The 26,075-nt window shown below is 39.6% G+C and overlaps 1 protein-coding gene across 24 annotated transcripts in view; it reads right to left on the bottom strand.

Moving 5' to 3' along the window:
* Window positions 1-1,358: 1,358 nt before the first annotated feature.
* SNAP91 (synaptosome associated protein 91) overlaps window positions 1,359-26,075 on the bottom strand; it is a gene marked incomplete at both ends in the record, with an annotated part of 65,409 nt that continues 40,692 nt past the window's right edge. For 2 of the 24 annotated variants that reach the window (XM_080615457.1, XM_080615468.1), the window contains 15 exons: window positions 1,359-1,451; window positions 2,954-3,058; window positions 3,129-3,212; window positions 4,983-5,094; window positions 6,305-6,335; window positions 7,670-7,819; window positions 9,084-9,221; window positions 13,446-13,529; window positions 14,414-14,497; window positions 15,008-15,079; window positions 15,187-15,264; window positions 15,471-15,728; window positions 16,246-16,353; window positions 22,274-22,444; window positions 22,590-22,604. In XM_080615457.1, coding sequence (XP_080471583.1) covers window positions 1,359-1,451; window positions 2,954-3,058; window positions 3,129-3,212; window positions 4,983-5,094; window positions 6,305-6,335; window positions 7,670-7,819; window positions 9,084-9,221; window positions 13,446-13,529; window positions 14,414-14,497; window positions 15,008-15,079; window positions 15,187-15,264; window positions 15,471-15,728; window positions 16,246-16,353; window positions 22,274-22,444; window positions 22,590-22,604 — 1,583 coding nt within the window. Of the gene's footprint in view, window positions 1,452-2,953; window positions 3,059-3,128; window positions 3,213-4,055; window positions 4,080-4,982; window positions 5,095-6,304; window positions 6,336-7,669; window positions 7,820-9,071; window positions 9,222-13,445; window positions 13,530-14,413; window positions 14,498-15,007; window positions 15,080-15,186; window positions 15,265-15,470; window positions 15,729-16,241; window positions 16,354-22,273; window positions 22,445-22,589; window positions 22,605-26,075 lie in introns of all 24 variants that reach the window. The other 22 variants (XM_080615465.1, XM_080615469.1, XM_080615448.1 and 19 more) reach the window with 17 other exon arrangements.

Below are 26,075 nucleotides of genomic sequence, written 5' to 3'. Positions count from 1 at the left end.
TGGTATTGGTGGCTCACTTTGAAACTCTGAACATCCGTTTGTAGACTCCAAACTCATGTTTTTATCATCCAGTCAGAAAAACTGCAGCTGTGAATATAGAAAATATTAGATGAAAACTAACATAGTAAGTTAGATAAAGCACGTTCTAGAAAGAGCACCAAAACTGCTCCTCACTTCACACTTCAAAGGAGTTGTTACCATGAACAGCAGTCTTCCCACAAGCACTTATGAATCTGTCTACTATAAACCCATTGAAACCAGTGAGTCCGAGCAATGAAGGTACACCTCCACTCCAGGCCATCTCCACCAAGTACCAGGTATACCTCCCCTGGAGGTGGAATTTGGAAAAGACGGAAGTGGGACTGGGTGGTGCGTGCCAAGAGAAGCCTGATCCCATCCACTGCTGCTAACTCAAGTGCAGAATGGGCTTAGAACATGGCTTTGAATTAAGCTACAGGAAGAAAGAGAAGGGACTTATGAAGAAGGCTTTAAAGATATGTAATGATCATCCTCACTTGGCAAATTATTCTAGTCTTAAATATAAAATACCTACCTTACTTCCGCATTATTGTATTTTCATTGGTTTAAGTGTTCAATTCAATCTGATTTATCTACTTGGCCATCTTCACATCCTGCTCCAAAACCCTCACAGTGATGGCTTTGCCTTTTTAACTTCCCTTCTGCAGTACTGTTCTTTTACTCCTCCTCCATTTTTTTTGTTTTTATTTACCCACTGTTGCCCTACACAGCACTGCTCAGGACCTCATAACCTTAGCATTCAGAATAGTAGCACCTTGAAAATTGAAAAGCAGGATATATAAGTTTTTCCTCTTTTGATCCCTTTACACCTATGATACCAAATCCGTTTCCACACCCACAAGACTGGAACAGGACTATTCAGCACTGTTTTGCCCCCAGTATTTATATACTGTTATGATTCTATTTGTTTCAGTATTAATTTCAGGAAAAAGAAAGAAAGAAACAAGCAAACAAAAAAACCCAACAAAACCAAACCTAAACCCCATGGATGGAAACAAGGTAAAAATGGAAGTTACAGATTGAAGATAACTTTGCCTGGCAATCACTTTTGGAAAAAAACCCAACAAACAAACAAACAAAACCCAAACAAAACCAAACCTAGCCAAAAGTCAAGCTTTTGGGCTAAAATTGAAAGTGTGGACAGAGAATTTGGTTTTCTGTTTAAACCAGCACATTATAGTGCATGTTTCTACCTATCTCTGCTGCTACAATTTTATCAGTCATTAACGATTAATCCACTGGCCTAATCGACATCTGTGTGCCAGACATGTACCACAGCATAACATGCTTAGGCAGGCAGTCACAGAATACCTTATTGTTTACAAGAAATCCTTGATGTTAAGATCCGCTAATGGGTCCTTTGTTGGAGGTTTCTTGGGACTCTGAGTAGCAGGAGTTGGGCTTGGAGAAAGCTAACAGACGCCAGCCAGGAAGGCAGAAAAAAACAAAGCAGACAAGGATACACAAGCATTAGGTAGATACAACTGGTTCTCACATAAGCACACTGCAAGCATACAAAGTCCTCATTTTGCTGCAAGTTCAGCATGTTGCCATTTTGCTCAAGCATTGTTTAGAGTCCATCCTTCCTAAAGGGTTAACAGTGTTTGGCTGGTTTAACGGATAAGAGTATAGATACTACATATTCTAATTAGCATAGCTTCAAATCACCCTCTCTCTGTAAGACAGAATGGTGTTAGGATCATCAACCCAGACAGAAAGTTAAGCAACTGTTAGATGTTAAACACCAAGTGCAGAGCAAGCAGAGTGCATGCTGCAGGGTATGTCTGAAACCCCCCGTGACTGGCATTATAGTACAAGTTGTTCTACATTGGTAATGTAAATAAGAGTCAAAAGGGTACTTGAGACATGACCATACTATACTCTGTTCCTCCTCTGGTAGGTACAAGTATCATCAGTTGTTCCACAGAAAATATCAGGTTTTCAAGTTCCATGCACCTCTTCTTGCTAGGGAGCCAAATGATTCTGCTGTTCTGTCCTTACTCCTCCCCATCCCTGCCTTAGTCACGGCACTGGAGGTATCATGTATGCAGCTCTGGCACCTCAATGACTACCCTTCTCTGAGAAAAAAAATGTTTATGCCTCCCATAGTATTATTCTTGATAATCTAAGTGCAGAGACTGTTTAAGATGGGAGGAAAAGCAACACCAAATACCTTCTCACTTAGTTTCAAGTTCTTCCCATTTCTACACAGAAAACCCAGACAAACTTTAATGGGGATGTGGTTCCTTACTTAAAATGTGTGGTTTGCTACAGGTTGATTGCTTACAAAAGAATACAGAGTGATTAAAAATTAAGATTATTCATTTGCATTCCTCCACCCTAAGGTAAGTTAGAAGAAAAACTTCACTCCACAGTACTTCAATTTGTGCATCACTGTGGAAAGCATGCATCCTGAGTGCTCCAATGTTACATGCTTTATGGTGATTCATAGTAGAATGTATTTGTTATGTACTGACAGAAGACCAGCAAGCTACCAGCCTGAAAGAGGTAAAGTTGTATGAACTGAGAAAGCCTGTTCGTAAGCAGAAGGACAGTTTTCTGAGGGATCTTTTTGGCTGGGAGGGAAGATGCTGAGTACAGCTCTAGCAAACTTTTACCAGCTCTGAAGAGAACAGGAATGCCCATCAGCTTTGAGTTTTTATTGAGATAACACCCAAAACCAGATCTAGATGTAGTTAGCTGTAGGAAACCTCTTCCACTTGTCTCATACAAGAGAACTGACAAATAAAAAAGTCAACGCAGTTCATGTGATCTGTTGCAAGTCAGGCAGCTCATACCATAAGAAATTTCATTTACAGACCTATAGTTAGAACTGAGCTGAGATGATGCATCCACACAAGCCACCTTATAAAAAAAGGAGAGCAATTAATATTCATGTAGCAGTAATACATACCTGCACGCCAGGGCCAGTGGCAGCTCCAAATGGTGGCCTCATCATAGGCTGCCCGTACATAACTGGCTGCTGGGGCATCATGGGAACGCCTGCGCCTGCTGGGGGCTGTGAATAAATGCAGCGTGAGTACGGTTCTGGGTGGAGAAAGGAGAGCAGCGTAACAAAAGAGACTCACCATCCCAAACGCGGCTCCTGGCTGTGGGACAGGTGGAGTACCTCCTGCGGCAGCAACAGCGCTTCCTGGAGGCACGGCTCCTGTCTAAAAAATGTTTTTAAAACAATTTAAAAAAGCAAGAATCCCTGTCACACCAAGCATCTGGAAACTGCACGGAGTCTCCAGCATTGTCAGAGCTGTTCTGGATAGTAAGGCTGTTATGCAGCAAATAATACCTAAGCTCAAAACCACAATGCTTCAAAGAACGAAAAAGTCCTTATGAATGAGTCCTTATGCTGATGCTCAGCTTGCTTCTTCAGAAGAAAGCATGGGTGACAGACTCCATTCTCACCATGAAGGGACTCCATTTACTAAATACAACTCAAATTAGGCCCAGGAAAGTATGTACTTTCCTCCTCCTTCTAGACAGTGTAAGAAAGCATCCCAATTTCATAATTGATAAGCCAACACACTATAGCACTTGTAGCACTGTATTTTAGTAAAAGTTTAAACAGATTGTAAAGCTAAGAGAAATAACTGTTATAGTTACACCCACGTTTCATGAAATGCTATCAAAACCATTCAGCTTTCAAGAAACAATTGTTATTTATCAGATGGTACACCCACTACAAGATCAGGCTGATGTTACAGAAGTTAGAAATTTTGGGTAGTCCAAGTCATCCGATAGTTCACATTCAAGTAAAGCAAAGACAGTTTGAAGCCATTATTTTCAAGCTTGCAGCACAGAAATGGTTAATCACTACTACCATATTCAAAACACTGCTTGAGAATTATCTGCTGGACAGACAGTCCAAGAGCAGCCATATTAGGCATTTTTCTAGTGAGTTTTAAATCAGCAGTAATAACTGTAGCGCAGGTAAGATGCTGTTAGTATCTTTGTGTTTAGTAAGTACAATAAGAGATCAAAAAAAAAAAAAAATCACTTACACTGTACAGTATTGCCCAGCCTTTCTATTAAGAAAAAAAGTTGATGTTACAACTAATACGTTCAATGAAATACCAAGTTCAGGGAATTTTTTGTATCTTCCATAAGGTTAAGGAACAAATTAGAACATACTTAGAGTCACATTAACATCTGGCTGTGGAAGCAGGGAACTGAACTGATCATGCTCCTCCTTGTCAGTCCTTTCCTTCCCAATCTCAAATGGAGGTTGTTAATGCCCTGTGTTAACTTTGATGTGATGAGGTATGACTGCTCTTTGGATTACTCTTGTAACTTACTCATGACAAGTTGCTCTTATGCCAAATTTAGATTTTTAGCTCAATTCAACCCTTTTTTCTCAAAGTTAGTGTGTCCTGACACGTTTTACAGGGCAAACTTAACTTTTCCAACAGACTGCTTTACTCTGCTAACCAAGTTACCCATTTCTAACCCAGCGTCAATACCTGACCTGAATACTGTGTAGTCTTTTCAAATACTTACTCCAGGAAAGCTTGAGAAAAACCTATTTATCTTCTTTCCTTCCAGTAATTCAACTTTGGACCAATACCATTGTCTTTTGGGTAACTGACCTGAGCCTGGTGCTGGCAAGACCTGTACAGCTAACCTCACACAAGTGTCACAAGTGGACACTTGGAAATGCCCACAGGTATTAAGTGTTTATGTAGAGTAACATCATTAGTGCAACATCTTGATACATATGCCAGTGTATTTTTCATTGATCTCGACTCAATGATTTATTTATGCCAGTGTAAATCTGGTCTTAAAAATGTGACTTGAAACAATCATATAATTTATACAGAAGGAAACTCTTCAGCTGAAGTAGACAGGAGTAGTACCTACACATATGATTGCATAGTCTCCTAAAATACTGATGTTTCAATACCAGTGGTATCAATGGATTGACCACCTACCAATGGACCACTTGGGACACCACCAGTTGACCATGTTGCAGGTGCTACTTTTGGCTGCCAGTTGGCTCCTCCTGTTAACTTTTTCTCCCCAGCATTCCACTGGAGGTCTCCCCTAATAGACAGGGAGAGAGACAGAGCTATTATTTGCATACCTCCACAGTGAAAATGAAAACCAGTTGTGGCATACATTAACATTAGTTTATGGTGTATGCAGTTATTAACAGAAAGATACTACATTTTTAGTGCCACTCAGTTTCAAGGGTTGTTAGCAGTACACACCCGTACACGCTGTACTGAAGTCAGTAAAATGGTTATGGCCTTTGTGGTGAGAATTAAAGAGACGTTTTACTTATTATTGACTGAAGGTAACATATTATTGCATATACCCTTGCAAAGTTGGAAGAGGGACTGCTACTGCCTATTCTACTGGTGCCAGGCAATACAGCTGCCTGCTAGAAGTCTTTGAAAGGTCATTTCATTGCTGGAAATCTTGCTCTGACAGCTGAAGGAGGAAAGCATTCAGTTCTGAAAAAAGTTGATAGATACAAAAGAAACAAATCATTCATAGAATAAAAGGGCTGCTGCAAAACCAGATTTTGTTAGAGGCTGCTCTATCCAGAATATGATACACCATTTGAATGAAGTAGGAAGCTAAGTTTTGGGGATAAACCTCATTATGTGCTTATACATATCCGTCCTATCATCTCCATAGAGGCACAAAACATTCTAAAGAACATGCACCATAAACTGGTCTTGCATACAGAGGAAGACTCAGCAGAGAAGTAAGAAATCAGATTAAGAAGATATATTCAAAAATAAATGCAATTCTGTAAATATTTCTTCTTGCAAAAGGAAGATTTTCACTGCATGGAATAAACTTTTTTTCTATTTTACAAGTATTCCAATGCCTACAGGATAAGCACATCCAGTGTCTGCAAAAAGATGAACAAAACTATTACACATTAGCCTGTATTACTGAGGGAAGCTACACAATTTATTATCTGGACTATTTGTTCATCTTAAGTTGTTTGGAAACCAGCTATCCAATATGAAGACAGTAATACACATCTAAAAAATAATTAAGACTCAGATTAAAGCCATCACGTCTAAAAGCCATGTCAGGAACATTTAACCTTAATTATTCAGTGAACCTGTATAGAACAGAATACTTTTTCCAGAATTTTGTGAACTGATTTTTGGGAGGGAGGAGGGGATACATAATGAACTTAATAAACACGGGAATAGATGTAAGACTATATAGCAGAGTTGAAAAGTTTGTTGTTGGTGGTTTTGTTTGCTTGTTTTTCTAAAGTTGAACTTACTTTTTTGAAGTGGTGCCAGAAATTCCAAGATCTGAAAATCGTTAAGAAAGATTGGGGGAAAAAAAAAAAAAAGGTTTTTTTTAGTAAATTAAAGCATGTCAAAGTAACAGCTCATGTTTCATTGCACTTGGGCTTATACGGAATAATAACGTTTTGGCTGTCTTTATTTAGACAGCATTGGAGGACTGGCCACATGTACCCCTTCTAGCAACACTGCAGATGCCTTATACGTTAGCAAGCAATTTTTGCTCCATAAGCAAACCAAAGTAACAAGAATTTTAGGTCTACAAAATGCAAAGTTATTTAAGAGCACTGAACTATTTACCATGAATAAGAGCACTAGTTTCTGTTCCTCATACATATAGAAACATACAAGTAAATCTCAATGTCACCTGGAAGTTCTGCGCTGATTTATCTGCTCCAGCATACATGAGAACTCCAAGTAGTTTCCTTAATTACTCTTCGGAAGAAGTTTTAAGCTAAGTTTTAAAGAATACTTTTCTCACATGACCAGTATAAGTCCTATAAGTCACCGACTGCTAAATTTGATTTCCCCCCCAAACTTGGATATACCAAATGACTTGCAGAAAAGGTTTCAAGTGATTAAGAGTCCTGCTGACTTCCAAGCATGGTAGTTTCCTCACATACTTAACAGAAAAGTAGGCATCATAAGATCAGCTAGGTCTTTGCTGGCGTACGTTTACGTATACTGACAGAGTATCCCATTTATACAATCCTCCAAAGTATGACTTTAGTAGTATTACACCTTAGCCTAGGCGTGCCTGTTAGGCTTTTGGGGGGCCTGCGGCTACTGATCTCTTGTTATAAAGGCTCTAGCCCTTTTCCTACTACAGGAAAAAGAACATATTCTAGGTGAGTATTTCAAGAACATGTTTTGGAAAGTTCACTTGACGAGCGAAGGTCTGTTGCTGGCTGCTGTGTGTGCCTCACCCCACTGCTATTCCTCCTCTCATTAAGCAAGAAATCATCTATGTGTTCACCAGCTTTTCTGCTTATTTTGCACAGTGCTATCAGATGATGTAGACAATTTTCACCTTTCCACCTTTTTGCTTTCCAGAGGGCACATCCATTAAGAGTCTGACATGCCTCTGAATGTACCTTGGACACTCACTTGCTACAAAACACACCCAATATTTGACTGGGATCCTGAGCAGAAAGAGCAACAAGTTACGAACCCAGAATACAAGCTATCTGAATCAGGCCTTGTTCCTGCCTACAGCTTTCCCGATCTCCCCAGGGAAACAGAAGGACATTGAAACAAATCAAAATAAACGGGTATTTGGCTCTGTGGAAAAGTAACACAGTTGTATGCCACACCACTCAAAACCAAAATTTGTCACTTACTGCCTACTAGGTTTGCAAGAGACGAATCAAGATCACTTCCAAGGCCTTTGCTTGCTGCTGAAGCAGTGACTGTTGCTGTGGCTGAAGGTGCTATAGATTGACCAGAAGGAACCATAGTTGGCATAAGAAGATCACCTAAGCCATCAAACACTGAAAGTGAAAGGAAAACGGGTTAGAACAGCATCTCTGGTAAGGAAAACACTACCTGCCACTTTGCTGTTGCTCTGACATATCTATCACAGACAACCACATCACAAGTCTTACCAAAACATCCTCTGACATTACAATTAATGCCAACAAGGGCATGCATGTCGTTTTACTAGACACCAAATGTCAGTAATCCTGAAAGAGCTATACCAATAAGAACTAATATGGGAGGGCATGCCTAAAAGGACATTCATTGGAGAGCTGAATCTGTGTAGATACAGCACCACTTCCACACGACAGTACTTTTCTTACAGACATCCTTAGAAAGATGTTAGATTACACACATTTGTCAGGCGATATTAATTAAAAAAGTTTTTTAAATTAACATCTTGCAGCAAACACCAGTCAGAATTACTGTGGTAAAGGCAGTCTTATACCTTGACATCTTAGGGTAACAGGATTGAAAGTCTCAAGATGTTATTATTCACTCACAAGCAGCAGGGAATCAGGAAAACCTACTAACATCTTATTAGATCAGAAGGAACCAGAACCATCCACACTGACAGTCGTTAGTCCAGTCATAAAACTCAGAAGTTCATTTTTTAGATCACACGAAGTCAAACCATCTGGTACATCTCATGCTAGCATTCTGTCTTCTGATCCATATTTGAGGTACATGCTAATGTTAAGTCAACACAAAGGGGCAGTATGTGCACTGGCAAGCAACCAAATAACCAAGCAGCAGTACTACTTCAACGATTTTTTCTTATACAGTTGCAGAACTCACCAATTTTAAGTTTGTAGCAAGGACCCAGCATGGAAAATATAGAATGGAAGAGATGCAAACAAAACGATAGCAGTGATGACAGTTTAAGCTTATAGTCAGGCAAAGAACATGACCCCAGTCTCTGTTTTGTGTACACTCAGGTGCCATGCAAGCTCAAGAACAGCTTCAGCAGCAGCAGCAAGATGACTTGCCTATATACTTGATTTATAGAACAGTGTTTTCCTTGTGTAATTCCTGATTCATGCAATCAGGCACATGCAAGGATGTTCACACTAGTGTGTTTTTTACTGATGTAGGAGAATAGAAAATAGGTACAGAGAGCTCTTGAGTGCACGCCAGCCTAAACATCACCCTGAGTTCTTCCAGTAGAGAAGGAACAAAGAAATTACTGATACTGCTTGTACTCAGAGCCTAAATATGGTGTCATTAATTAACTTAAAACACATTAGAAAATTCATAGGAAGAAACCCTGTGGCTCACCTGATGCATCAAACGAACTGCCAGTCGTTGGAGCTGTTGACCCAAAAGCTGCATCAAAGTTAGGCTGTAGTAAGCTGGTTTGAGCTGGAGTAACTGGGGATGGTGATGGAGAGGGAGCAATAAAAGAACCTCCAAAGCCTTGAAAAAGCCACATAAGAGAGGTATGGACATTAGAGTTAGTCTGTTGGTGTATGTTTAACAAAAGAAAAAAACAAAACAAACAAACAAATTGATCTATAAAAGGCAGTAGAATAGAGACAGTTCTTGCTAGACCAATGTAAATAACTCAGTAGTACACAAGCATCATTGGTATGTCAGATACGACCCAGGGAATCTAAAATTCTATCAGTCACCAATAAAAACTTTAATGTTTGTTATTTAGATTTCTGCAGAGCCTGGCCAGTCAAGCAGAGAACATAATTCTTCCAGTACTACACACTATCATTCTAGATAAGTAACTACACAAGCAGAATGCAACAATCAAGAATTAGTTCAGGAAAAAGATAAAAAGAGGACTAACTTGAGAAAAGCCTATGGCCATCCATCAACCACTGTAACAGTAATTCAGAAGACACTGTCTTCCTAATCCAGTTTAGCCTCTCTTACCGTCTTAAAACATTCTGGTCTCCCTCACAAACATGTCTTCAAGCTAGTGTCTACTGCGCTACCCTACCTCCCCATGCCAAAGCAGGATCAACGGCAACCACAAGTGAACAGCTTGAAGGCTGGAGAATCTCCATGGTTAAGGTTAATGTATATATTATAAACCCTATATTTAAATAAATAAACCCTACTCATGACTGTTCTCAAAATCCCTGCTTTGGCCTCTATATAATTTGATCTCCCTTGCAACTAAAGCTTATTTATATTATCTACAGACTCTGGAAAATGATTAAATATGCAAAGACTATTGAAATGAGAACAGATATATGACACTTCCTCAATTCTCTGTAGTTAAAAGCCGCTCCTCTTATTCAATCTCTTCTTGACAGTCATGTCTGAGACCTTTATACTACACCTTCAGTCTCTTGGTCTTGTTTTTAACCCATCTGCCCCTGCATAGAAAGGATCAGATCTGACTTCACTGCTCCAACTGTGAATACACAAATACAGCAAAAAGCATTCTGAACAACCTGCAGGCTGTACTATTTTTCCCCTAGATCACTGAAGGAAGCATTATTTTGCCACAGCTGAGCACAAGCCAGCGCTCTACCACTGCCTTCAAGTTTATTTCAGGGAATGTCCTGCCTTACAGTCCTTATTTGTCCAGCTAACCACTTCTGCCTTTGGACAGAAGCTTGAACATCTACTCATTTGAAAGTATCTGTCCTAGATCATCACCTTCCAGTAACCGAAGGGGGGCTATAGGGATGCTGGGGAAGGACTTCATTAGGGACTGTAGTGACAGGACAAGGGGTAACGGGTTCAAACTTAAACAGGGGAAGTTTAGATTAGATATAAGGAAGAAATTCTTTACTGTGAGGGTGGTGAGGCACTGGAATGGGTTGCCCAGGGAAGCTGTGAATGCTCCATCCCTGGCGGTGTTCAAGGGCAGGTTGGACAGAGCCTTGGGTGGCATGGTTTAGTGCGAGGTGTCCCTGCCTATGCAGGGGGGTTGGAACTTGGTGATCTTAAGGTCCTTTCCAACCCTAACTATTCTATGATTCTATTCTATAATTCTATGACCTGTCTCAAGGCAAAGCTCCATGCATTCAACTATCTGCAAAAAAGTAACAAATCTCTGAAGAATCAGACCAGAAGCAGGCTGACAAGATGCAGGGATGACAAAGGCAGCTGACTGTAGCAATTCCTAAAGCACTAGAGCCATCTCACTGCTCAGTTAGATCCTTCCCATTTCCTGAGTGATCTTAATTCCACAGCTTTTAGCTTTGTGCAACTTATCAGCAACATCAGGCACAGAAGCCATAAAAATGCTTTAACAGATTAAGTTCCTAGTTGTCTGGGGCTTGCACAAGACCCCAAGTGAGTCTGCAGAAGCAACAGTAACCAAGTTACATGTGTTATCTGGACATCCCCAACTGCCCGACTTTGAGTTTGCTTTTGCTTACACATTGAAGTACTATTTCTTGTAAGGACGTGCTATTATGGTATGTACTGGGATACACATGCACATAGTTTAACTGGATAGAAGTATCTAGAAGGGAATTTATCAGCATGTATTTATGTATTTATCAGCATAGTTCTAGTCTTGTCTGCTGAGAGGCTTAGAAAAGCATGAAAAAAACCCTACCATATTTGTTAAGTGAGCCAAGAAGAGACTAGAAACTTGACAGCAGAACACTTAAGACAACAATGCATAGTAAGTATGCTTATAGTGCAACCAAACACTCATAAACCATGAAGGACAAGCCTTTAGCCACCATATGAATTCTGGACACTCTTACACTTAAAACTGGATTACACTGCAGGCTATACATCTGCCATTATATAGAGTGAACAAATGTTTAGCAATATGCTGTGATGTTTACAGACTCTATCAGACAAAACAAAAAAAGATTAAAACCTACTTGGAGCCCTTGTGAATGCATATTCAAAGCAAAAATAATTTTTGTCTTTAAATCATCTATTCACCCCAACTGCTTCAGGCCTGCTTACGTATTTAGACTTATTACATCCTCTTTATAATTTTGGTTTTGATTTAGAGTGATTCATCAGATTCAGAGAGCACACTGATGAAGTTTAAGCCATCTGGAACATAATTCCTACTGGAATTTAAGGTTAGCTATGGATAAAGACAAAATATTTTGTATTGCAACATTTGCAACAGCAGGATGAGCTTCTGCCCAATAACATCTTTGAAACAGAACCAATAACATATAAAACTGCAAATGACTGGTATGTTTCAGAACCTACTACTTAAAGCCCTATCTCCAGCCTTAAGCTATCCATAGATCATTGAAGCAATGTTTAAAAAAAAGGTGGTCTTACACCTTAAAATCCTGAAATTGCCTGTACTAAAGCTTTAGAACGCATTTATGCATTATGTGCCACTTTAAGCAGCTGGCTTGCCAGCACTGGAACTGGTAGAATGGACACATACATTATTATTATTATTAATCCAGACTACTTCTACCTTCCTGCAGCACAACTGGGCAACAGCCACACTTAGAGCAGGTACTAGAAAATGTATCCTCTTCTGAGATGGCTTCAGTGTGCAAGCATCTACCTGTATCAACTCACAGCACTTAGAACAGGTTACATACTGAAGTATCTCACATTATGGACTCTCCATTATGTATCTCGGAGGACCTCTCAAGAGCATATCAAGTCAAAATATACACAGGGTTGGATTTCTTATACACTGTAAATGGGCATGACAGACCTTCAGACATGCTGACAGTAACTGACATCAGGGCCCACCATACCTAGAGTGATCAGCAGTTGCATAAAGGGCAGACAATCACTCCAGCTCAGAACTTATGCCATGAAGGTACAAAATGAAGCTAACAATCACCTTTGAAGTCCATGAAAGACAACCTACAAACGCACTCTAGTGACAAATTCACCTTTCAGAAACAAGGGGGAAACTAAGCCAAGTCTTCCTTAATCCACAAGTGCATCAGCTTCCTTTTAAACCTGAGGAAGACATACTGGGATCTTGCTCTCTACAAACTTTAAACTGGCATGGGGTGGATTCACAACTGTTCAGCATCATCACTAGAGCCACTAAGATACGTGATATAGCATGAATTTTGGAAAACAGTACAGAGTTCTGCTGAAACTATCTGTAGGATGCAGACTACAATAATACAGTTATTCAACCTTTGAAATAGGGTGTGACAGTGATCCCACATCCAGCACTAGCAGAGATCTCATCCTGTATAAATAGAGTGTCTCTATCACTTCTATGCCCTTGTACTCAGAAAAGCTCTCTCTCATCACCCCACTCTCCTTAGCTAAATGCAAGACTACTACCAAATTATTCATACAAGCTCCTACCATTTAAGTGTATAACCTGCCTCATTTAAACCAACCAAGAAATTAAGATGAATTAGCAGTAAGGAACAGCAGCATAGCCTGCAATACTGCTAAGGTACTGCTACAGCCAGCCAAAGAAACTTTATGTATACACTTCTATTCAGTACAGAAAAAATAAGGCTTGTGCAGGAGGCAGGAAAATGAAGAGCATGGGAAGATAATCTAGGAAGTTAACTTGTACTTCAGTATAGTGCCTCTATTATGAAACACTGGTTTTAATTTAAGGCACCTAAAGTACTAGGAAATCTTGTGAACAAGTATTTTATTCCACTGCAGGAATCCATTTACACCCAGGAACATAATTTCAATGACCATTTCTTAGTTTTGCCTTAAAATAACAAGTTTTTAGAAGTTCTTTATTACCAGCAAGTAGGTCTGCAGAAGCTGAGGAACTAGAAGCAGCCTGGGTTGCGGGCTGGGGTTCAGAAGCACTACTTCCAAAAGCATCTAAAGGGAATTCCAGAAAGCATCAAGAAAAGGTAGAGTTCAATATTAAAGGCATCAATTAGTCATTTATCGCCCACAAAAGATGACAAAGGAACCACTTCATTCATTAGAAGAAAAAAATGAAAGTGCTTGGCCATCTTTAATGCAGAGCAGTACGATGGATGCAAAGTTCAGGTGGAAAAAAGGAGATGCAAGAAACCAGCAGTAGAAAGAAATCACTTTTCTTTTAGTTGGGCCTCTTCTCAGAAAACCTACATAAACCACAGCATTCCTAGACAAGAGAGTTAAGCCCTTTGGAGATGAATGTGTCAGATGAGAGCTGGGAATAATTCCAGCCAGAACGTGGACACTGACTCACAATAAGTCTTTTCAGAGGAATATTTCACTAATGTTTGAAAATTCACTACTTTTAAGCAACATTCCTGTTCTACAACACTCCTAAAATTGGTTGCGCTCCTCCTAATTTCCACCTTGCCAAATCCACCAACAATCCTGGTTATCCAGATGCCCAGTTTGAAACAAGTCACGCTCAAAACTTCAGCTGCTTTGAGAAATGGAACTGAAAGAAAATAGTGTGACATGGAGAGTTCCAAAAAATAAAAAGAACACAACAGACTTTCATTGGACTTCTGAGGAAGAACCATACATGCACTGAGTGAAAACAGAATGGCAAGTGTCATGACAACAGAATGAGCATAGTGAATGAATGACAGCTTATTTGCAGTTCATTACTGTGCAATACTAAGAAGTGGACATGCCAGTCTTAGCCATATTGCTACACAGAAAAGCTGTGAGAAGAAGAAACCCGCAGCTTTAGCAAAGCGCAAAGGTAATTGAAATGAAGTGATTCAACTCTGAAGTGGTGAGGAAAGAAAAATACCCACCACCAAATAGGTCAATCACACCTGAAGAATCCACCTTTGCTGGAGAGGCAGTGGGTAAAGGAGAGGGGGCTGCAAATGCATCCACTGCAGTAAGCACAGGATAAATAATATTTAGTATCAGCAAGGCATCAATGATAGCTAAATATTTCAAAGCCACATGGGCTCCACCAGCTAGAACCACAGGGTTGGTAAATTCAGGTAACAGTCTTCAGAACTGCATACAGAAAGGGCTACATTTCTCACACGGCAACTGAAAACAACAGTACTTTACAGAAAGCATCACTTACTAAGAATTCTGTTATGCTTAGAGGCGGATTTATTGTCTCAACAACCACATTACTCACTCAGCTTCAGTGTCAGCCACTTTTATGGTTTGCCTCTTCAGCAACTGTACATCTTGTGACCAAAGCATCAAACCCGTAACTTAGTATCTCAGCTTACAGACGTAAATTGGCAAAAAGTTTGGGTTGGGCTGTTTTCATTCTTTTTTTTTTTTGGGTTTTTTTTTCCCCTTTTTTTCTTTACTTTTGTGAAAAAACCGAACATCCAAACCCAGGAAGTCTGTAGGATGGCCTGGGAAAATCAAGCACTCACCAGATAAGAGATCAGCAGTGAGAGAACTCTCAGGCACAGGAGAAGCTCCATGTGGCGGAGACGAAAAAGCATCTTCCAGAAATGCAAGAAAAAACAAGGAGAAGTAAGTATCACTCAAGACAGTTTACGCCATTGCACAGCATCAAAGGAACAGAGCATTGGAAAAATTCGCTCTTTACCTGTACCAAAGAGATCTATGCTAGGAGTAGCGTCTGGTTTAGGTGCTGCAGGTGCATCAGGAACAGACTCAAATAAATCTAAGGCCAAGAACATAACACATCTTTAACTCATTTTTGAAAGGTGGAACTGAAAGCAGAACTTTCAAGTTTTGCACATTGTATTTGAAGTTAACAGGCTCTCTAGTTTGAAAGCCTAGCACACAGCATGCATGCAACATGGATTTGTTTGTTCTGTACTCTGACAGATCAATCCACCAGAATCAAAGAGTTAAAAACAAAATTACCACCAAAGATATCTAGAGCAGGAGGAGCAGAAGTGGTGGCGGTAGCAGAAGTGGTGGCAGTAGTGGTAGTGGCAGTAGCTGTAGTAGCAGTAACAGCAGCAGCAACAGCAGCAGCTGGAGAAGGAGTTGTTGCAGGAACTGGAGTGGCTGCACTAGTTGTAGGGGTAACTACAGGAACAGCAGTCTCTGTTGGCTTCATAGCAAAGAGGTCCAGCTCAGGAGCAGCCTCTGCACTACCTTCGGATGGGGCAAAGGGGTCTTGTAAAAAGGAGAGGGGAAATATATGTGTATGCATACTTAGGATCAGTGAGGCAGGAAGTCAAGAACAAAGCAACTACAGGCAATGCACATACTGCAAACACACACACAGAGGAAGTCACTCTAACATCTAGCTTACTTATCCAGACACGTTACTTATGTTTTTCCAAAATAAAGACCATCTGACAGGTTGAGCAGTCTATTTACTAAAGGGGAGAACTTTCAAAGGCTGTTTGACAAGGCCAAAAATAAAAGACAGGAATATGACAAAAGAACATCCAGATTAGCAGGTTACTGCTTACAAAACTCAGCACTGACAGAACTGTTTATTAGCTTTACCAAATAATCACAAAGTTACTAAGACTTGGAAACAGGCAGTTTTGTCAAGCATGCTTTTGAGTCTAAGGTTTGTTTTGACCAATTGCAAACACTATGAAGATTTCAGAAAAACACACTGCCATGTAGTTTAAACAAAAAAACAGCAAAACAAGAGACCATCTAATGACATAAAACCCACCATTTCCTGAACATGCATCAAGAGCTGCTGCTACAGGGGTTGGGGTAGCTGGTGCTGCTGCCCCTTCAGCTGCTGCAGGGGCTTCCCCAGGAGAAGCTGCAAAGGCATCTTGGGTGCAGTTTAAGAACAGAAATTAAAAGGAAAAAGGATAAAGAGAAGAAAAATATAGTAAAAGAACCAAGTTAAATTGCACAGGTAGATCCCCTTATACAACATGAATGTTGTTACTCTGACAGCAAGACAAGTCATGCAGCGCAAAACGCTTTGTCTCTCCCCCAACCCCACACAAGCAGGTTCTAGACAAGGTTTGAAGACGGAGCTTCTTGGGTTTCCCACAGGGAATACAGTGAGTGTAAAAGGCATTATTCTCATTGTATAAGGGTTCAGAGCAGCATGCTCATGTACTACCCAAAATTAACTAATGAAGAAAGAGCAGGGATATGGTAGTAAGTTAATGTTAATAAAGGTATTAAAAACTTGCATGCTGAAAGCCTGTAATACGTGTGATTTGTCTGCAAATGTGAATTTGCTTGCATAGTGCTTTGCAAACTTAAGCACTGTAACAAATAAAAATCCAATTACATTGGCAAAGATTTGCATCTATTATTTCTAGGTTTTGAGCCAAGTCAGGCATGCAACATCTGAGAAATTGAACTTACTTGTTTCTTAAGAGTATTCCAATTGAATGTTTCTGAAGTCATAACCTGATGCATAGGTTATATTTACTTAGCTTGTTTCTGACAGATTAAGAATGTTCATCTTAACTGTTGGCCAGCAATAGTTGTCTCTCCTTCTTGTAGGCTTACCTCTAGGCCAACCAGTTAAGTTAGGGAAAACAACTGTTTTGGGGTTTTGGAATTTCTTGCTTATGAGTTTTCTTCGGCAGTTATTTTGTTTGCCACTTACTAAGTGGTATGTTTAAACTTCATGCTCTGAACTTTTACAGCATTATTCCTCGGCTTAGACCACCATCTGTAGCTCTTACTTCCATGAAGTAGTCCTAATGGACAGTGCCATTTGGACTATCCCCACAGGCAAGCAATTTCTTCACAAAAAGACTGCACAACTAAGATTAAATACTTCAAGATGCTCATAAAAGCCATTTTTCTACTGCTACAAAGTTAGCAAGTTAAAATAAAACCAAACAAATAACAACAAAAAACCACCCCAACTGTTGGGGGCTGCTGCGATTGCACTGTCGAACTAGTACAGGAAAAAGCTTAACATGCTTTAACTTGAGTGTCGTTTTAAAATGAAAACAAACCATTTTAAAAACAAGTTTGTGCCAGTTAATCTAAAAAGCTCAAAAGAACATGCACTGAAACTTCAACAGAAGAGACGGAAGCCAATTAGTCTTGTACAATAGAATTAAAATGAGTTAATAGCAAAAAAGGCCTGCTAATAAGCCATTTCAAATATAATTCTATTTTTCACATAACAGCGGTCAACAACAAAACTGGATGGCAGTTCTCCAAGTAAAAAAAATTACCAAAAAAAATCCCATAATTTGTCAAACGTCACAATATTGTATTGTATGTACACCGGACACTGGCATAACCGCACAGCAGAAATTTAACACAGAACTGGACTGAAGAGTTTTGAATTGTACTACATGTGAATACACTTATGAATATGGCCACGTGTTGGGTTTTGCCCCACAGGGACAGCTTTCAGAGGGAGGGTCACCCTGGGCTCTTTCAAAAGAGCACAGTTTGTAGGCTAACAGCACAGAAGTTCACGCATAACACTTGCAACTATTTTCCAGCATGACAGACTCCAGAGTTCATATAAAGTGCAATTTCAGAACACATAGAGTTATTCACTAGTCCTATGTTGTGACCACTTCGGTTTCAGAGTAACACCTATTTCTGTCCATGTGGAGACTACTGAAGTTCCATGTGCAACAAGCCATAGATTAGGGTGGGCACAAATTCCTTCCAGCCCATAGGTATAAGTAAACAGCAAGCTTGGCACCAGCTTTACTATTTATTGTCACTTTTGAATAAATCATGCATGACAGCACTTGGCATGATAATGCCAAGCATTATCATTTTGTTTAGCAGCATATACTTGGGTTTAATTGCAGGTAGAATAAACACCCAAGTTCATAATAGAATCTAAAGGAGATTTTTAAATATTACTTGCTCTGAGAAGTTAAAGAAATCTGTATGAGCATAGAGATAACCAACCTGAAAAGGTGACCCTACAACTCACAGCTGGAACCAAGGGCATGATGTTTGCTTGTTTATTGCTTGGCTTTAGGGTTTTTGTTTGTTGCTTGGTTTGGGGGATTTGGGTTCTTTTTGGTTTTAGTTTGATTTGGTTGGTTGGTTGTTTTTAAGTTAATGCCTATTGAGTTCTTTGAAGCCTTTCAAAAAGCTCTGCTGCACCTGAACAGATGCCCTCTGCTACAATCTAGGATGATATGCAGAAATGGATACAATTACGTACCGCATATTTTATTAGCCAAATAAAATAACCCCAAATAAAAAAAAACCCAAACCCCTCAACAACACAAACGAACAAAAACCAGGACTGTTTCTTTTGTGTTCCTCCATATCAGCATAGTAACACTGCATTTGCATATCCAGCACTGTAAGGGATGATATAGCTGACTTATAATCATTTCATGTATTACACAACATGTGAAACAACCCTATGGAAGGCACAAGTATAGGAAAGATCACAGAACTAAAATGCAGAGGTGAAAAGAACTTTCTTCTTTTTCCACAGGAAAACCTTTTCAGCCACCTTCCATTACTTTTGACATGGAGAACCTGACCTAAGTTAACATGAAATATTCCACTAGGCTCAGAGAGGAAAGAATCATAAGAATGAAGGGATTTAGTCTGTTTCTTTAAAAAAGCACTAGTTTGCTATACCAGCATGTTCCAGCATAAGCGACATTCATTAGCCCTTTAATGCCAAAAAGTCTTAAATTTATTTGCGTTTAGTTTCTTTAAAGGGGAAACCATAGTTCTCCTGCCTACTTACGACTCATATCATGTGAATGCGTAATAACAGACATTTGCACAGTGTCTGTCATGACTTGTTATTTGAACTGCATACGGTGTAATCATACAAAAAAAATACAACTTAAGAACATGCATTACTAGCACCTAAAAACACCATGTCCAAATCTATTATTGAGATATAGCATTTCAAGATATTTTGCCTTTCTTCTACCTTTACATTTCTCCCTCAGGAATGATTCCAGCTGGAATTTGAAAATGGCCTTCTCTTGTTTATCAGAAACAAGATAAGGAATTCTTCAAGCTGGCCCAGGTAACTGAAAGCTTGCCCATTAATCAGATTAAATTCTTCAAAAAAACCTATGCTGGATCAATGTTGCATTTCTTTCTCTTGTGTTCCAAGATCATATTAGAAATGAATACATAATGCAAAGCTGCTTTTCCTCTTAAAAAATAAAGCCCAGCCATAAGGAGCATGCAGGCTCCTATCAGCTAAAGTATCAGCGATACAGAGCAAAAGAGTTAAGTCAACAGTCATTCCTGCAGAGTCTCCTCTTCTGCTTCTTCCATCAATTTGGCTGCCTGTCTCCTGCAGCTTTCAGCTTCCTTGCCCTATTCAGCCACTCCCTGAAGACTCTACATTCCTTCTCCTGAGATCACTGCTCCCGTGCCTTCCCCTACCACACCTCACCATAAGGAACCATGGAAAGCAACTAAGAACTGGCAAGCTGCAGAAAGTTAACATGACCTTGAAGACTTTCTGTAGCAGACCTCAAAGGTCAAACACCTACTTATTAAGTGTAAGCATTCCTGGCACCACAAAAGCTAGAGAGCATTTGTAAATGCTCCAAACCTACTAGTTCTTGCGTTGTACACAGTCTTAAAGTAATAAGGAATGTATGGAACATCACTAACAGAACAACCTTCAGGGGAATACACAAAAAATCCCAAACAAACAAACAAAAAACACCCACCAAAACAAAAAAACCATATACACACCCCAAAAAAACCCCAACACTGAAACATGAGTAGAGCGATGGAAGTTCAATATGGACTCCAGGATCTTAAAAGGGTCTGATCTGTGGGTGTCTTGAAGGCACTGCAAAAGTAGCTTCGCTGCTGAGTGTGTTTAGAAATTTTTCTCCTTCAGAACTAGAGATTTTCTGCGATTGTAAATAAGAAAACCTTGCTTTGTCTGATGTGTTCCAGGAAAAAGTCAGCATTCTTCTAATATACAATCCATCAGAGATTTATAGTATTTGAGCAACAAAATACATTCTCTTTAAATTAAGAGATCAAGTCACGGAAGTCTGGATACTGCAAAAATAAAATTCTTTCCACATTGGAGAATGAAGGCAACTCCACTTCTTAGTATGTGCCACTAAGCAATCTAATGATCAGTTAAATCTCTAGAAACTAGAAGCATTCAGCTCTTTGTTACTCTCTTTGCCACTTTATAAACTTGGAAGTAGACACATGATTTGGTAGTAGCCTTTTTCCAAGCACAGAATAGTGGAAAAAGTCGAAAAAAAGAAGGATACATCTTGTTGCTGTACTGTAAGAATAGGAAAGAGTTGGTGTTTTTCTTATCCTGTTGCGAGTTTACAGTGATTTATAGCCATTTAGGTATCATTTAGGGTTTTTTTAAGTCCAGTATCAATGCTAAATTAATAATGCAATCTGAAAGTGCTGTATCCAAGACTGGCTTGACCCCAAGGTCTACATACCAGAAGTTTCACATGCTATGCATCTACAGGGGTGCTAATGAGCACAGGCTTTGGCTTCTGCGAGTAACCAGCATCAGACTCTCTTCTTGCTCCTAGTGGTGTCCAGAACCACTGCCCACAATTGTTTTAAAATTGCTTCTGAACTGTCTGATCCTGAGGCACTTGGATTAGTACCCATCTTTGTAAAAGGAGAGGTGAAGTAGCAGGTAGCAGTTGTACTCCTTTCTTACGGCTTCTTGGCAGTTTTATTGGGGATAACTTGGAGCTGTCTGTTGAAGTTAGTCCTAAAAGGTCTTCCAACTGGGAACTTTCAGTCTTCAGGAAACACCTTTGCAGACAGTGTTCATGTATCAGACCTATCCAGCACTCCTGTCACTAGAAGCGATGAACAATCCCAAATAGAACATACTGGAATTCAGTTTGGATAACAAGTAAATTACTAATTCCTTATATGCACTGTCATGCTGAAAGTATGCATCAGAGGAAGAGAAAACTAGAAAAATACAGTGTTCGGGTGATCTTAAATATGTTAATAGTTTGTAAATCAGAATATTTCTCCATTAACCTGGGCTGGTATAATGTTGAAAAGAAAAGGTAATTTCTGACATGCTGTTGAGAAGCCTTCTGCTGTATGGGAGGAACAAAAAATCTGACAACATATAGGGGGACAGTTATTCTTAATTATGAGGTTAGCAGCTAACATTAGAGACTGAAAGAGTGAACTAAACTATAAGAGTATGTTTCCTCTACATTAGTTGTATAGTTGCTTAGTAGTTGACACTTTAATTTACTGTTAATGCTATGTGAAATAAAACCCAGACTCAAAAATGCTGAAATACAGTAATTTTAGCTAGCTCAATACTGTATTCACAAGTAAGATCCAAAAGAAACACAATACAGCTTAAGCATGGCATGTAATGAAGGGGCAAGGAAGCTGCCACATCCGTCCTCTTCAACTATGAAAGCACAACTGCTTGTCCCCAGGAATTATAGTACAGTGCATAATTATTCAATAATGTGGAAAGAATACCTGCTTACCCCAGTGTGGACCTGAAAATAATGTTCTTAGTTATTCAACCATAACGTAACTCAGTGTTAAGCATACACAGTTTTCCATTTCTATCAATATGCAGAGGAGCCTATTAGCTAAAAGCACAGCAAACAAAGAGGTAGTTGGACAGTTTACATTTCCTGTTCCACCCAGCATCCAACACACAGGCACCTCTGGTATTGTTAATTAAATTAGATGCCTTATTTATAATAGCTAAACCCAACATAGCGTAATCTACCTTATGAGCTGGTGCAGAGCACTACTGCAACCGAACTAACCTCCAAAGAGATCCACCTCAGCAGTGGCAGCGGTAATAGTTGTAGTTGTAGCGGCAGCAGCTGAAGTAGTTGTAGTATCAGTAGTTGCAGCAGTAGTTGCAGTAGGCTCTGGGGCAAATGGATCTGAAATCTGTGGCTCAGAGGTAACACCGGAAAGTGCAGCCAGATTATCTATATGCAACCATACAATGAAGATCAAACAGGAAAAGTAAGGGGAAGCGGGAAAGAGATCACAGTTACTCAACTCCAGAAAGCTGGAGCTTTTTATAAGGAGTCTTAACATCCAAAAGTGTTAGAAATCAAAAATATTACTCACCCTCTCCCAAGAGGTCTAGTAATTGTCCATTAAAATGCAGCAGAATAAAGAAACAGACCAATTAGAACTGCCATACTGAAGATGTTCATTAGCCATATGCTCATGCTCTAAATGACACGTTTAGGCTCAACACAATTTAAGCACCTGATTTTCCAACATTCAAGAGGTTATTGTTACATGACAAAGCTCATTTTATTTAATAGCTCTATTCAAAACAGAACCAGTACATATGTCTCACACATTTGGTAAGTTCCATAATATCTAATCAGCAAGTTTTCAAACACTGGTAGTATTTATCACTTCTGCTTTATGCAGCTGGTTTTCTTCTCTTAAACTAACAGAGAGAACCAAGTAGTGGCCTCTAAAGGTTGACAAGGAGGTCTCCTACCTTTCACTACCCCAGGGTAAAGCAAAGGACCACTTCTTAGAAGCTCAGATCACCACTATACTAGTTCTCCCTTGCATTTAGCTTTACAGTGTAAGAGTAAGACCAGAAGTAGGTAGACTTGTCTGAAGTTTATGAATAGCTAGCATCCTCCAAGAACACTGAAAAAATTTTAAGTGAAAGTTCCTGGGCCTAACATCACACAGATTCAAGACTTCCACCAAGTAAAATTGTACATGGGAGAATTGAGCCCAAATGAACTTCAGTGCTCAGGTATAAATACAGTAAACAGCCATAGTTGAAGCTTATTTAAATCCATGAGCTACGAGCAGAACATACTCAGATACCAAAGAGAATCTCAAGATAATTCTGCTTAGTTGCAAGTATTTTCTAGACCAAAGTAGACAGAAAGCAGTCAAAATTAACATTGTAGTCATTAAAACTAGACAGAATTCAGCTTACTGTTCTGCCGTATTGAGCTGTTGAGACCCACTCATTAGCCCTAGAACCCTTCACAAAACTGGCAGTGAAGCCAAGGTACCATAGCAGATAGCAGCTTGCAAATACAGTGTTAAGTTACTTCAGGATGCAATATATGGCATCTCTACTGCTCGAAGTACATTCTGAGAGGAAGACAGGCTCTGAGTCTTGTACTTGAGACAACTGTTTAGCAAAAAAAAGACAGAGAAAATTAGGAGAGCAGCTCCTCTTTTCCTACATTTGTAATGAAGCAAGCATACTATGCAGGAAAGACCACCTCTGCTAACACTGGCTATGAGGAGTATGAAAGATAAGCAGGCTGGTTCTGTTCCAACTTTGATTCCTTAGTCAACTATTCCTGGGAGCCAATGAAGCAACTTTAATGACAAACTTTCCTACAATTTGATGTCCTCTGATATCAGTCAGATTGAGCTCAGAGGAAGCTTTTTCTACATAAAAACCAACTTTAAGCTATAAAACCTCGTGAAAACCAACCAGTTTGGCCCATTACATTTTTATACTGCAGTTAGAATAGCTTGGGCTCAGCAACTACTTATTTACCAACCACTGTTGATCCTAGATTCATTGTACATGTGACAGGGTCATAGGTTCATTTGATCCACACTGAACAGCACGCAGAGAGTCCAGATGGTTTACTATGGGTCTGTATGTGGGCAGCAAAATGATTTGAGCAAGCACAGCTCGATCTTCACATGTTTTTATTTTACAACATATGTTAACAAGGCACTGAGAAACCACACGTAGGTATTTTTGTTACTGGATCCTTGGAAGAGCTGTGCTCGAGACTGACTGCACAAGAAGCTAAGTCAAAATAGCACTCTGAAAGAGCACAGCAGTATATTAAAAATGCAGCACCCTGGTATCTCATTACTGCACACGAGGTGGACACCTCACAGCTAGACTTGAAATAAGCAACTGTTGGCAAACTTTTACTTTTTGTTAGCTTATTCCTTTTGTTACTCAGTTATGTCACAGATCACAACACAGTGAAATCACAATTATGCAACATGGCAATATACACTTACTCTTAATACGGGAAGGATTAAAACCAATGCTTTATTGTATAGTAATATTAAAGTAGCAATATTAATAGCAAATTCACGTTCTAAAGCAGAGTGCAAGGTAATTCACAGCAGAAATTCAAGTCAATTTGCTTTCTTATCTGAGAGTCAGACCTTGTGATGATGCAGAATGTGACCTACTGTTTTTTCTGTAATACTACAGTCTAATTTGCCTGCCAAATGCCTATCTATTCACCTTGTGATATGCTGCAGGAGACTTACTACCCTGCCTTGATCATCTCCATTTCACAGAAAAGGGTACATTTTCACAACTTATAGATCATTTGCTAAATAACTTATGCTGTATTTGGAAATACACTACTTATACAGCAAAATATAGCTATAGTGTACCTTACATACCACTAATTATACAGTGTACTACATGGAACATACAGCATTGCCAGAATACATAGAATCTACACTGCCAGTGAGACTGAGAAAGCAAGACTGTTTGTTGATGATATTTATTCCGCAGGCTTATGTGACATTTAAAGTGCCAGCTTGATGCTGCATCTTGAAGTATTTGATATTCACATTTTCCTACCTATTCCGAACTACAGCAATTCTCCCAGCTTCCTCCCCATACTACTGCTTTCTCCCAGGTACCCATGTTAAGTTGCTGTGGGCCAGAAGAGTTTTACAGATAAGAAGCTGAAGCAACAGGGAGACACTGTTACATATCCTCCCAAAAGCTCTGGGTGGAAAGAAGGTCATCTTGTCCAGTTTCCTGTTCAGAACATTAAGTCCAATACCAGCTCAGGGAAGTCATGGCTTTGTCTAGTCAGGCCTTGAAAAATCTCCAGGAATGAAGTCCACGAGTGCACATCAAAATTCTGCTCCAGTATTGCCTTACCCTCCAAGTGAAATCACGTTTTCTTCATGTCTCATCAGCTTTTTAAGCTGCAATCGGTTGTTATTACCCTTCATTATAATCAACTATCTTTTTCAAGAAAATTTTGGCTCTGCTGTGCAACTCCCCTTGAAATAGTTGTAGGCCACTATTAAGATTCCCCTTTAGCTTCCTCTTTGCCAGATGACAGAGGCCCAGCTCCCTCAGTCTCTTTCCACAGTGGTGTGCTGTAGATGTCTGGAGTCCTCTGCCAGTCCCCTCTCCCTTACATCAGAACTGGATGCAGTACTGCAGATGTGGCCTCACCTGCACTAACTAGAAGGTCCTGTAGTACATACGAGGCTGTACAATTTCAATGACTACCTGCAGGTTTAGTTGAAGTAAGTAAATAAATTAACCCCACCCCCCCAAAAAGAAACCCCAAAAACACCCCCCCCCAAAAAAAAACAAAAACAAAAACCAAAACAAACCACAAAACCAAAACCATCACAAACCCAAAATCCAACTCTTAGCACAAGCTCAAAGGTTTTCTCATTACCAGATGAAACATTAATGGAAATTTCAGTATTTTCACACCAAAGCCATTCCAGTTCTCAATTTATGCGTGTCTGACATGGTGTTTGGCAGTAATTTAAAGGAGGGTTGTTTTTTTTTTTTTAAAGGGACAAAAAACGCTAGCAAGATTCCAG

This window comes from Psittacula echo, assembly GCF_963264785.1.
Source record: "Psittacula echo genome assembly, chromosome: 4".
In the NCBI taxonomy this organism is placed as follows: domain Eukaryota; kingdom Metazoa; phylum Chordata; class Aves; order Psittaciformes; family Psittacidae; genus Psittacula; species Psittacula echo.
This window is presented reverse-complemented; position numbering and strand designations above follow the sequence as displayed.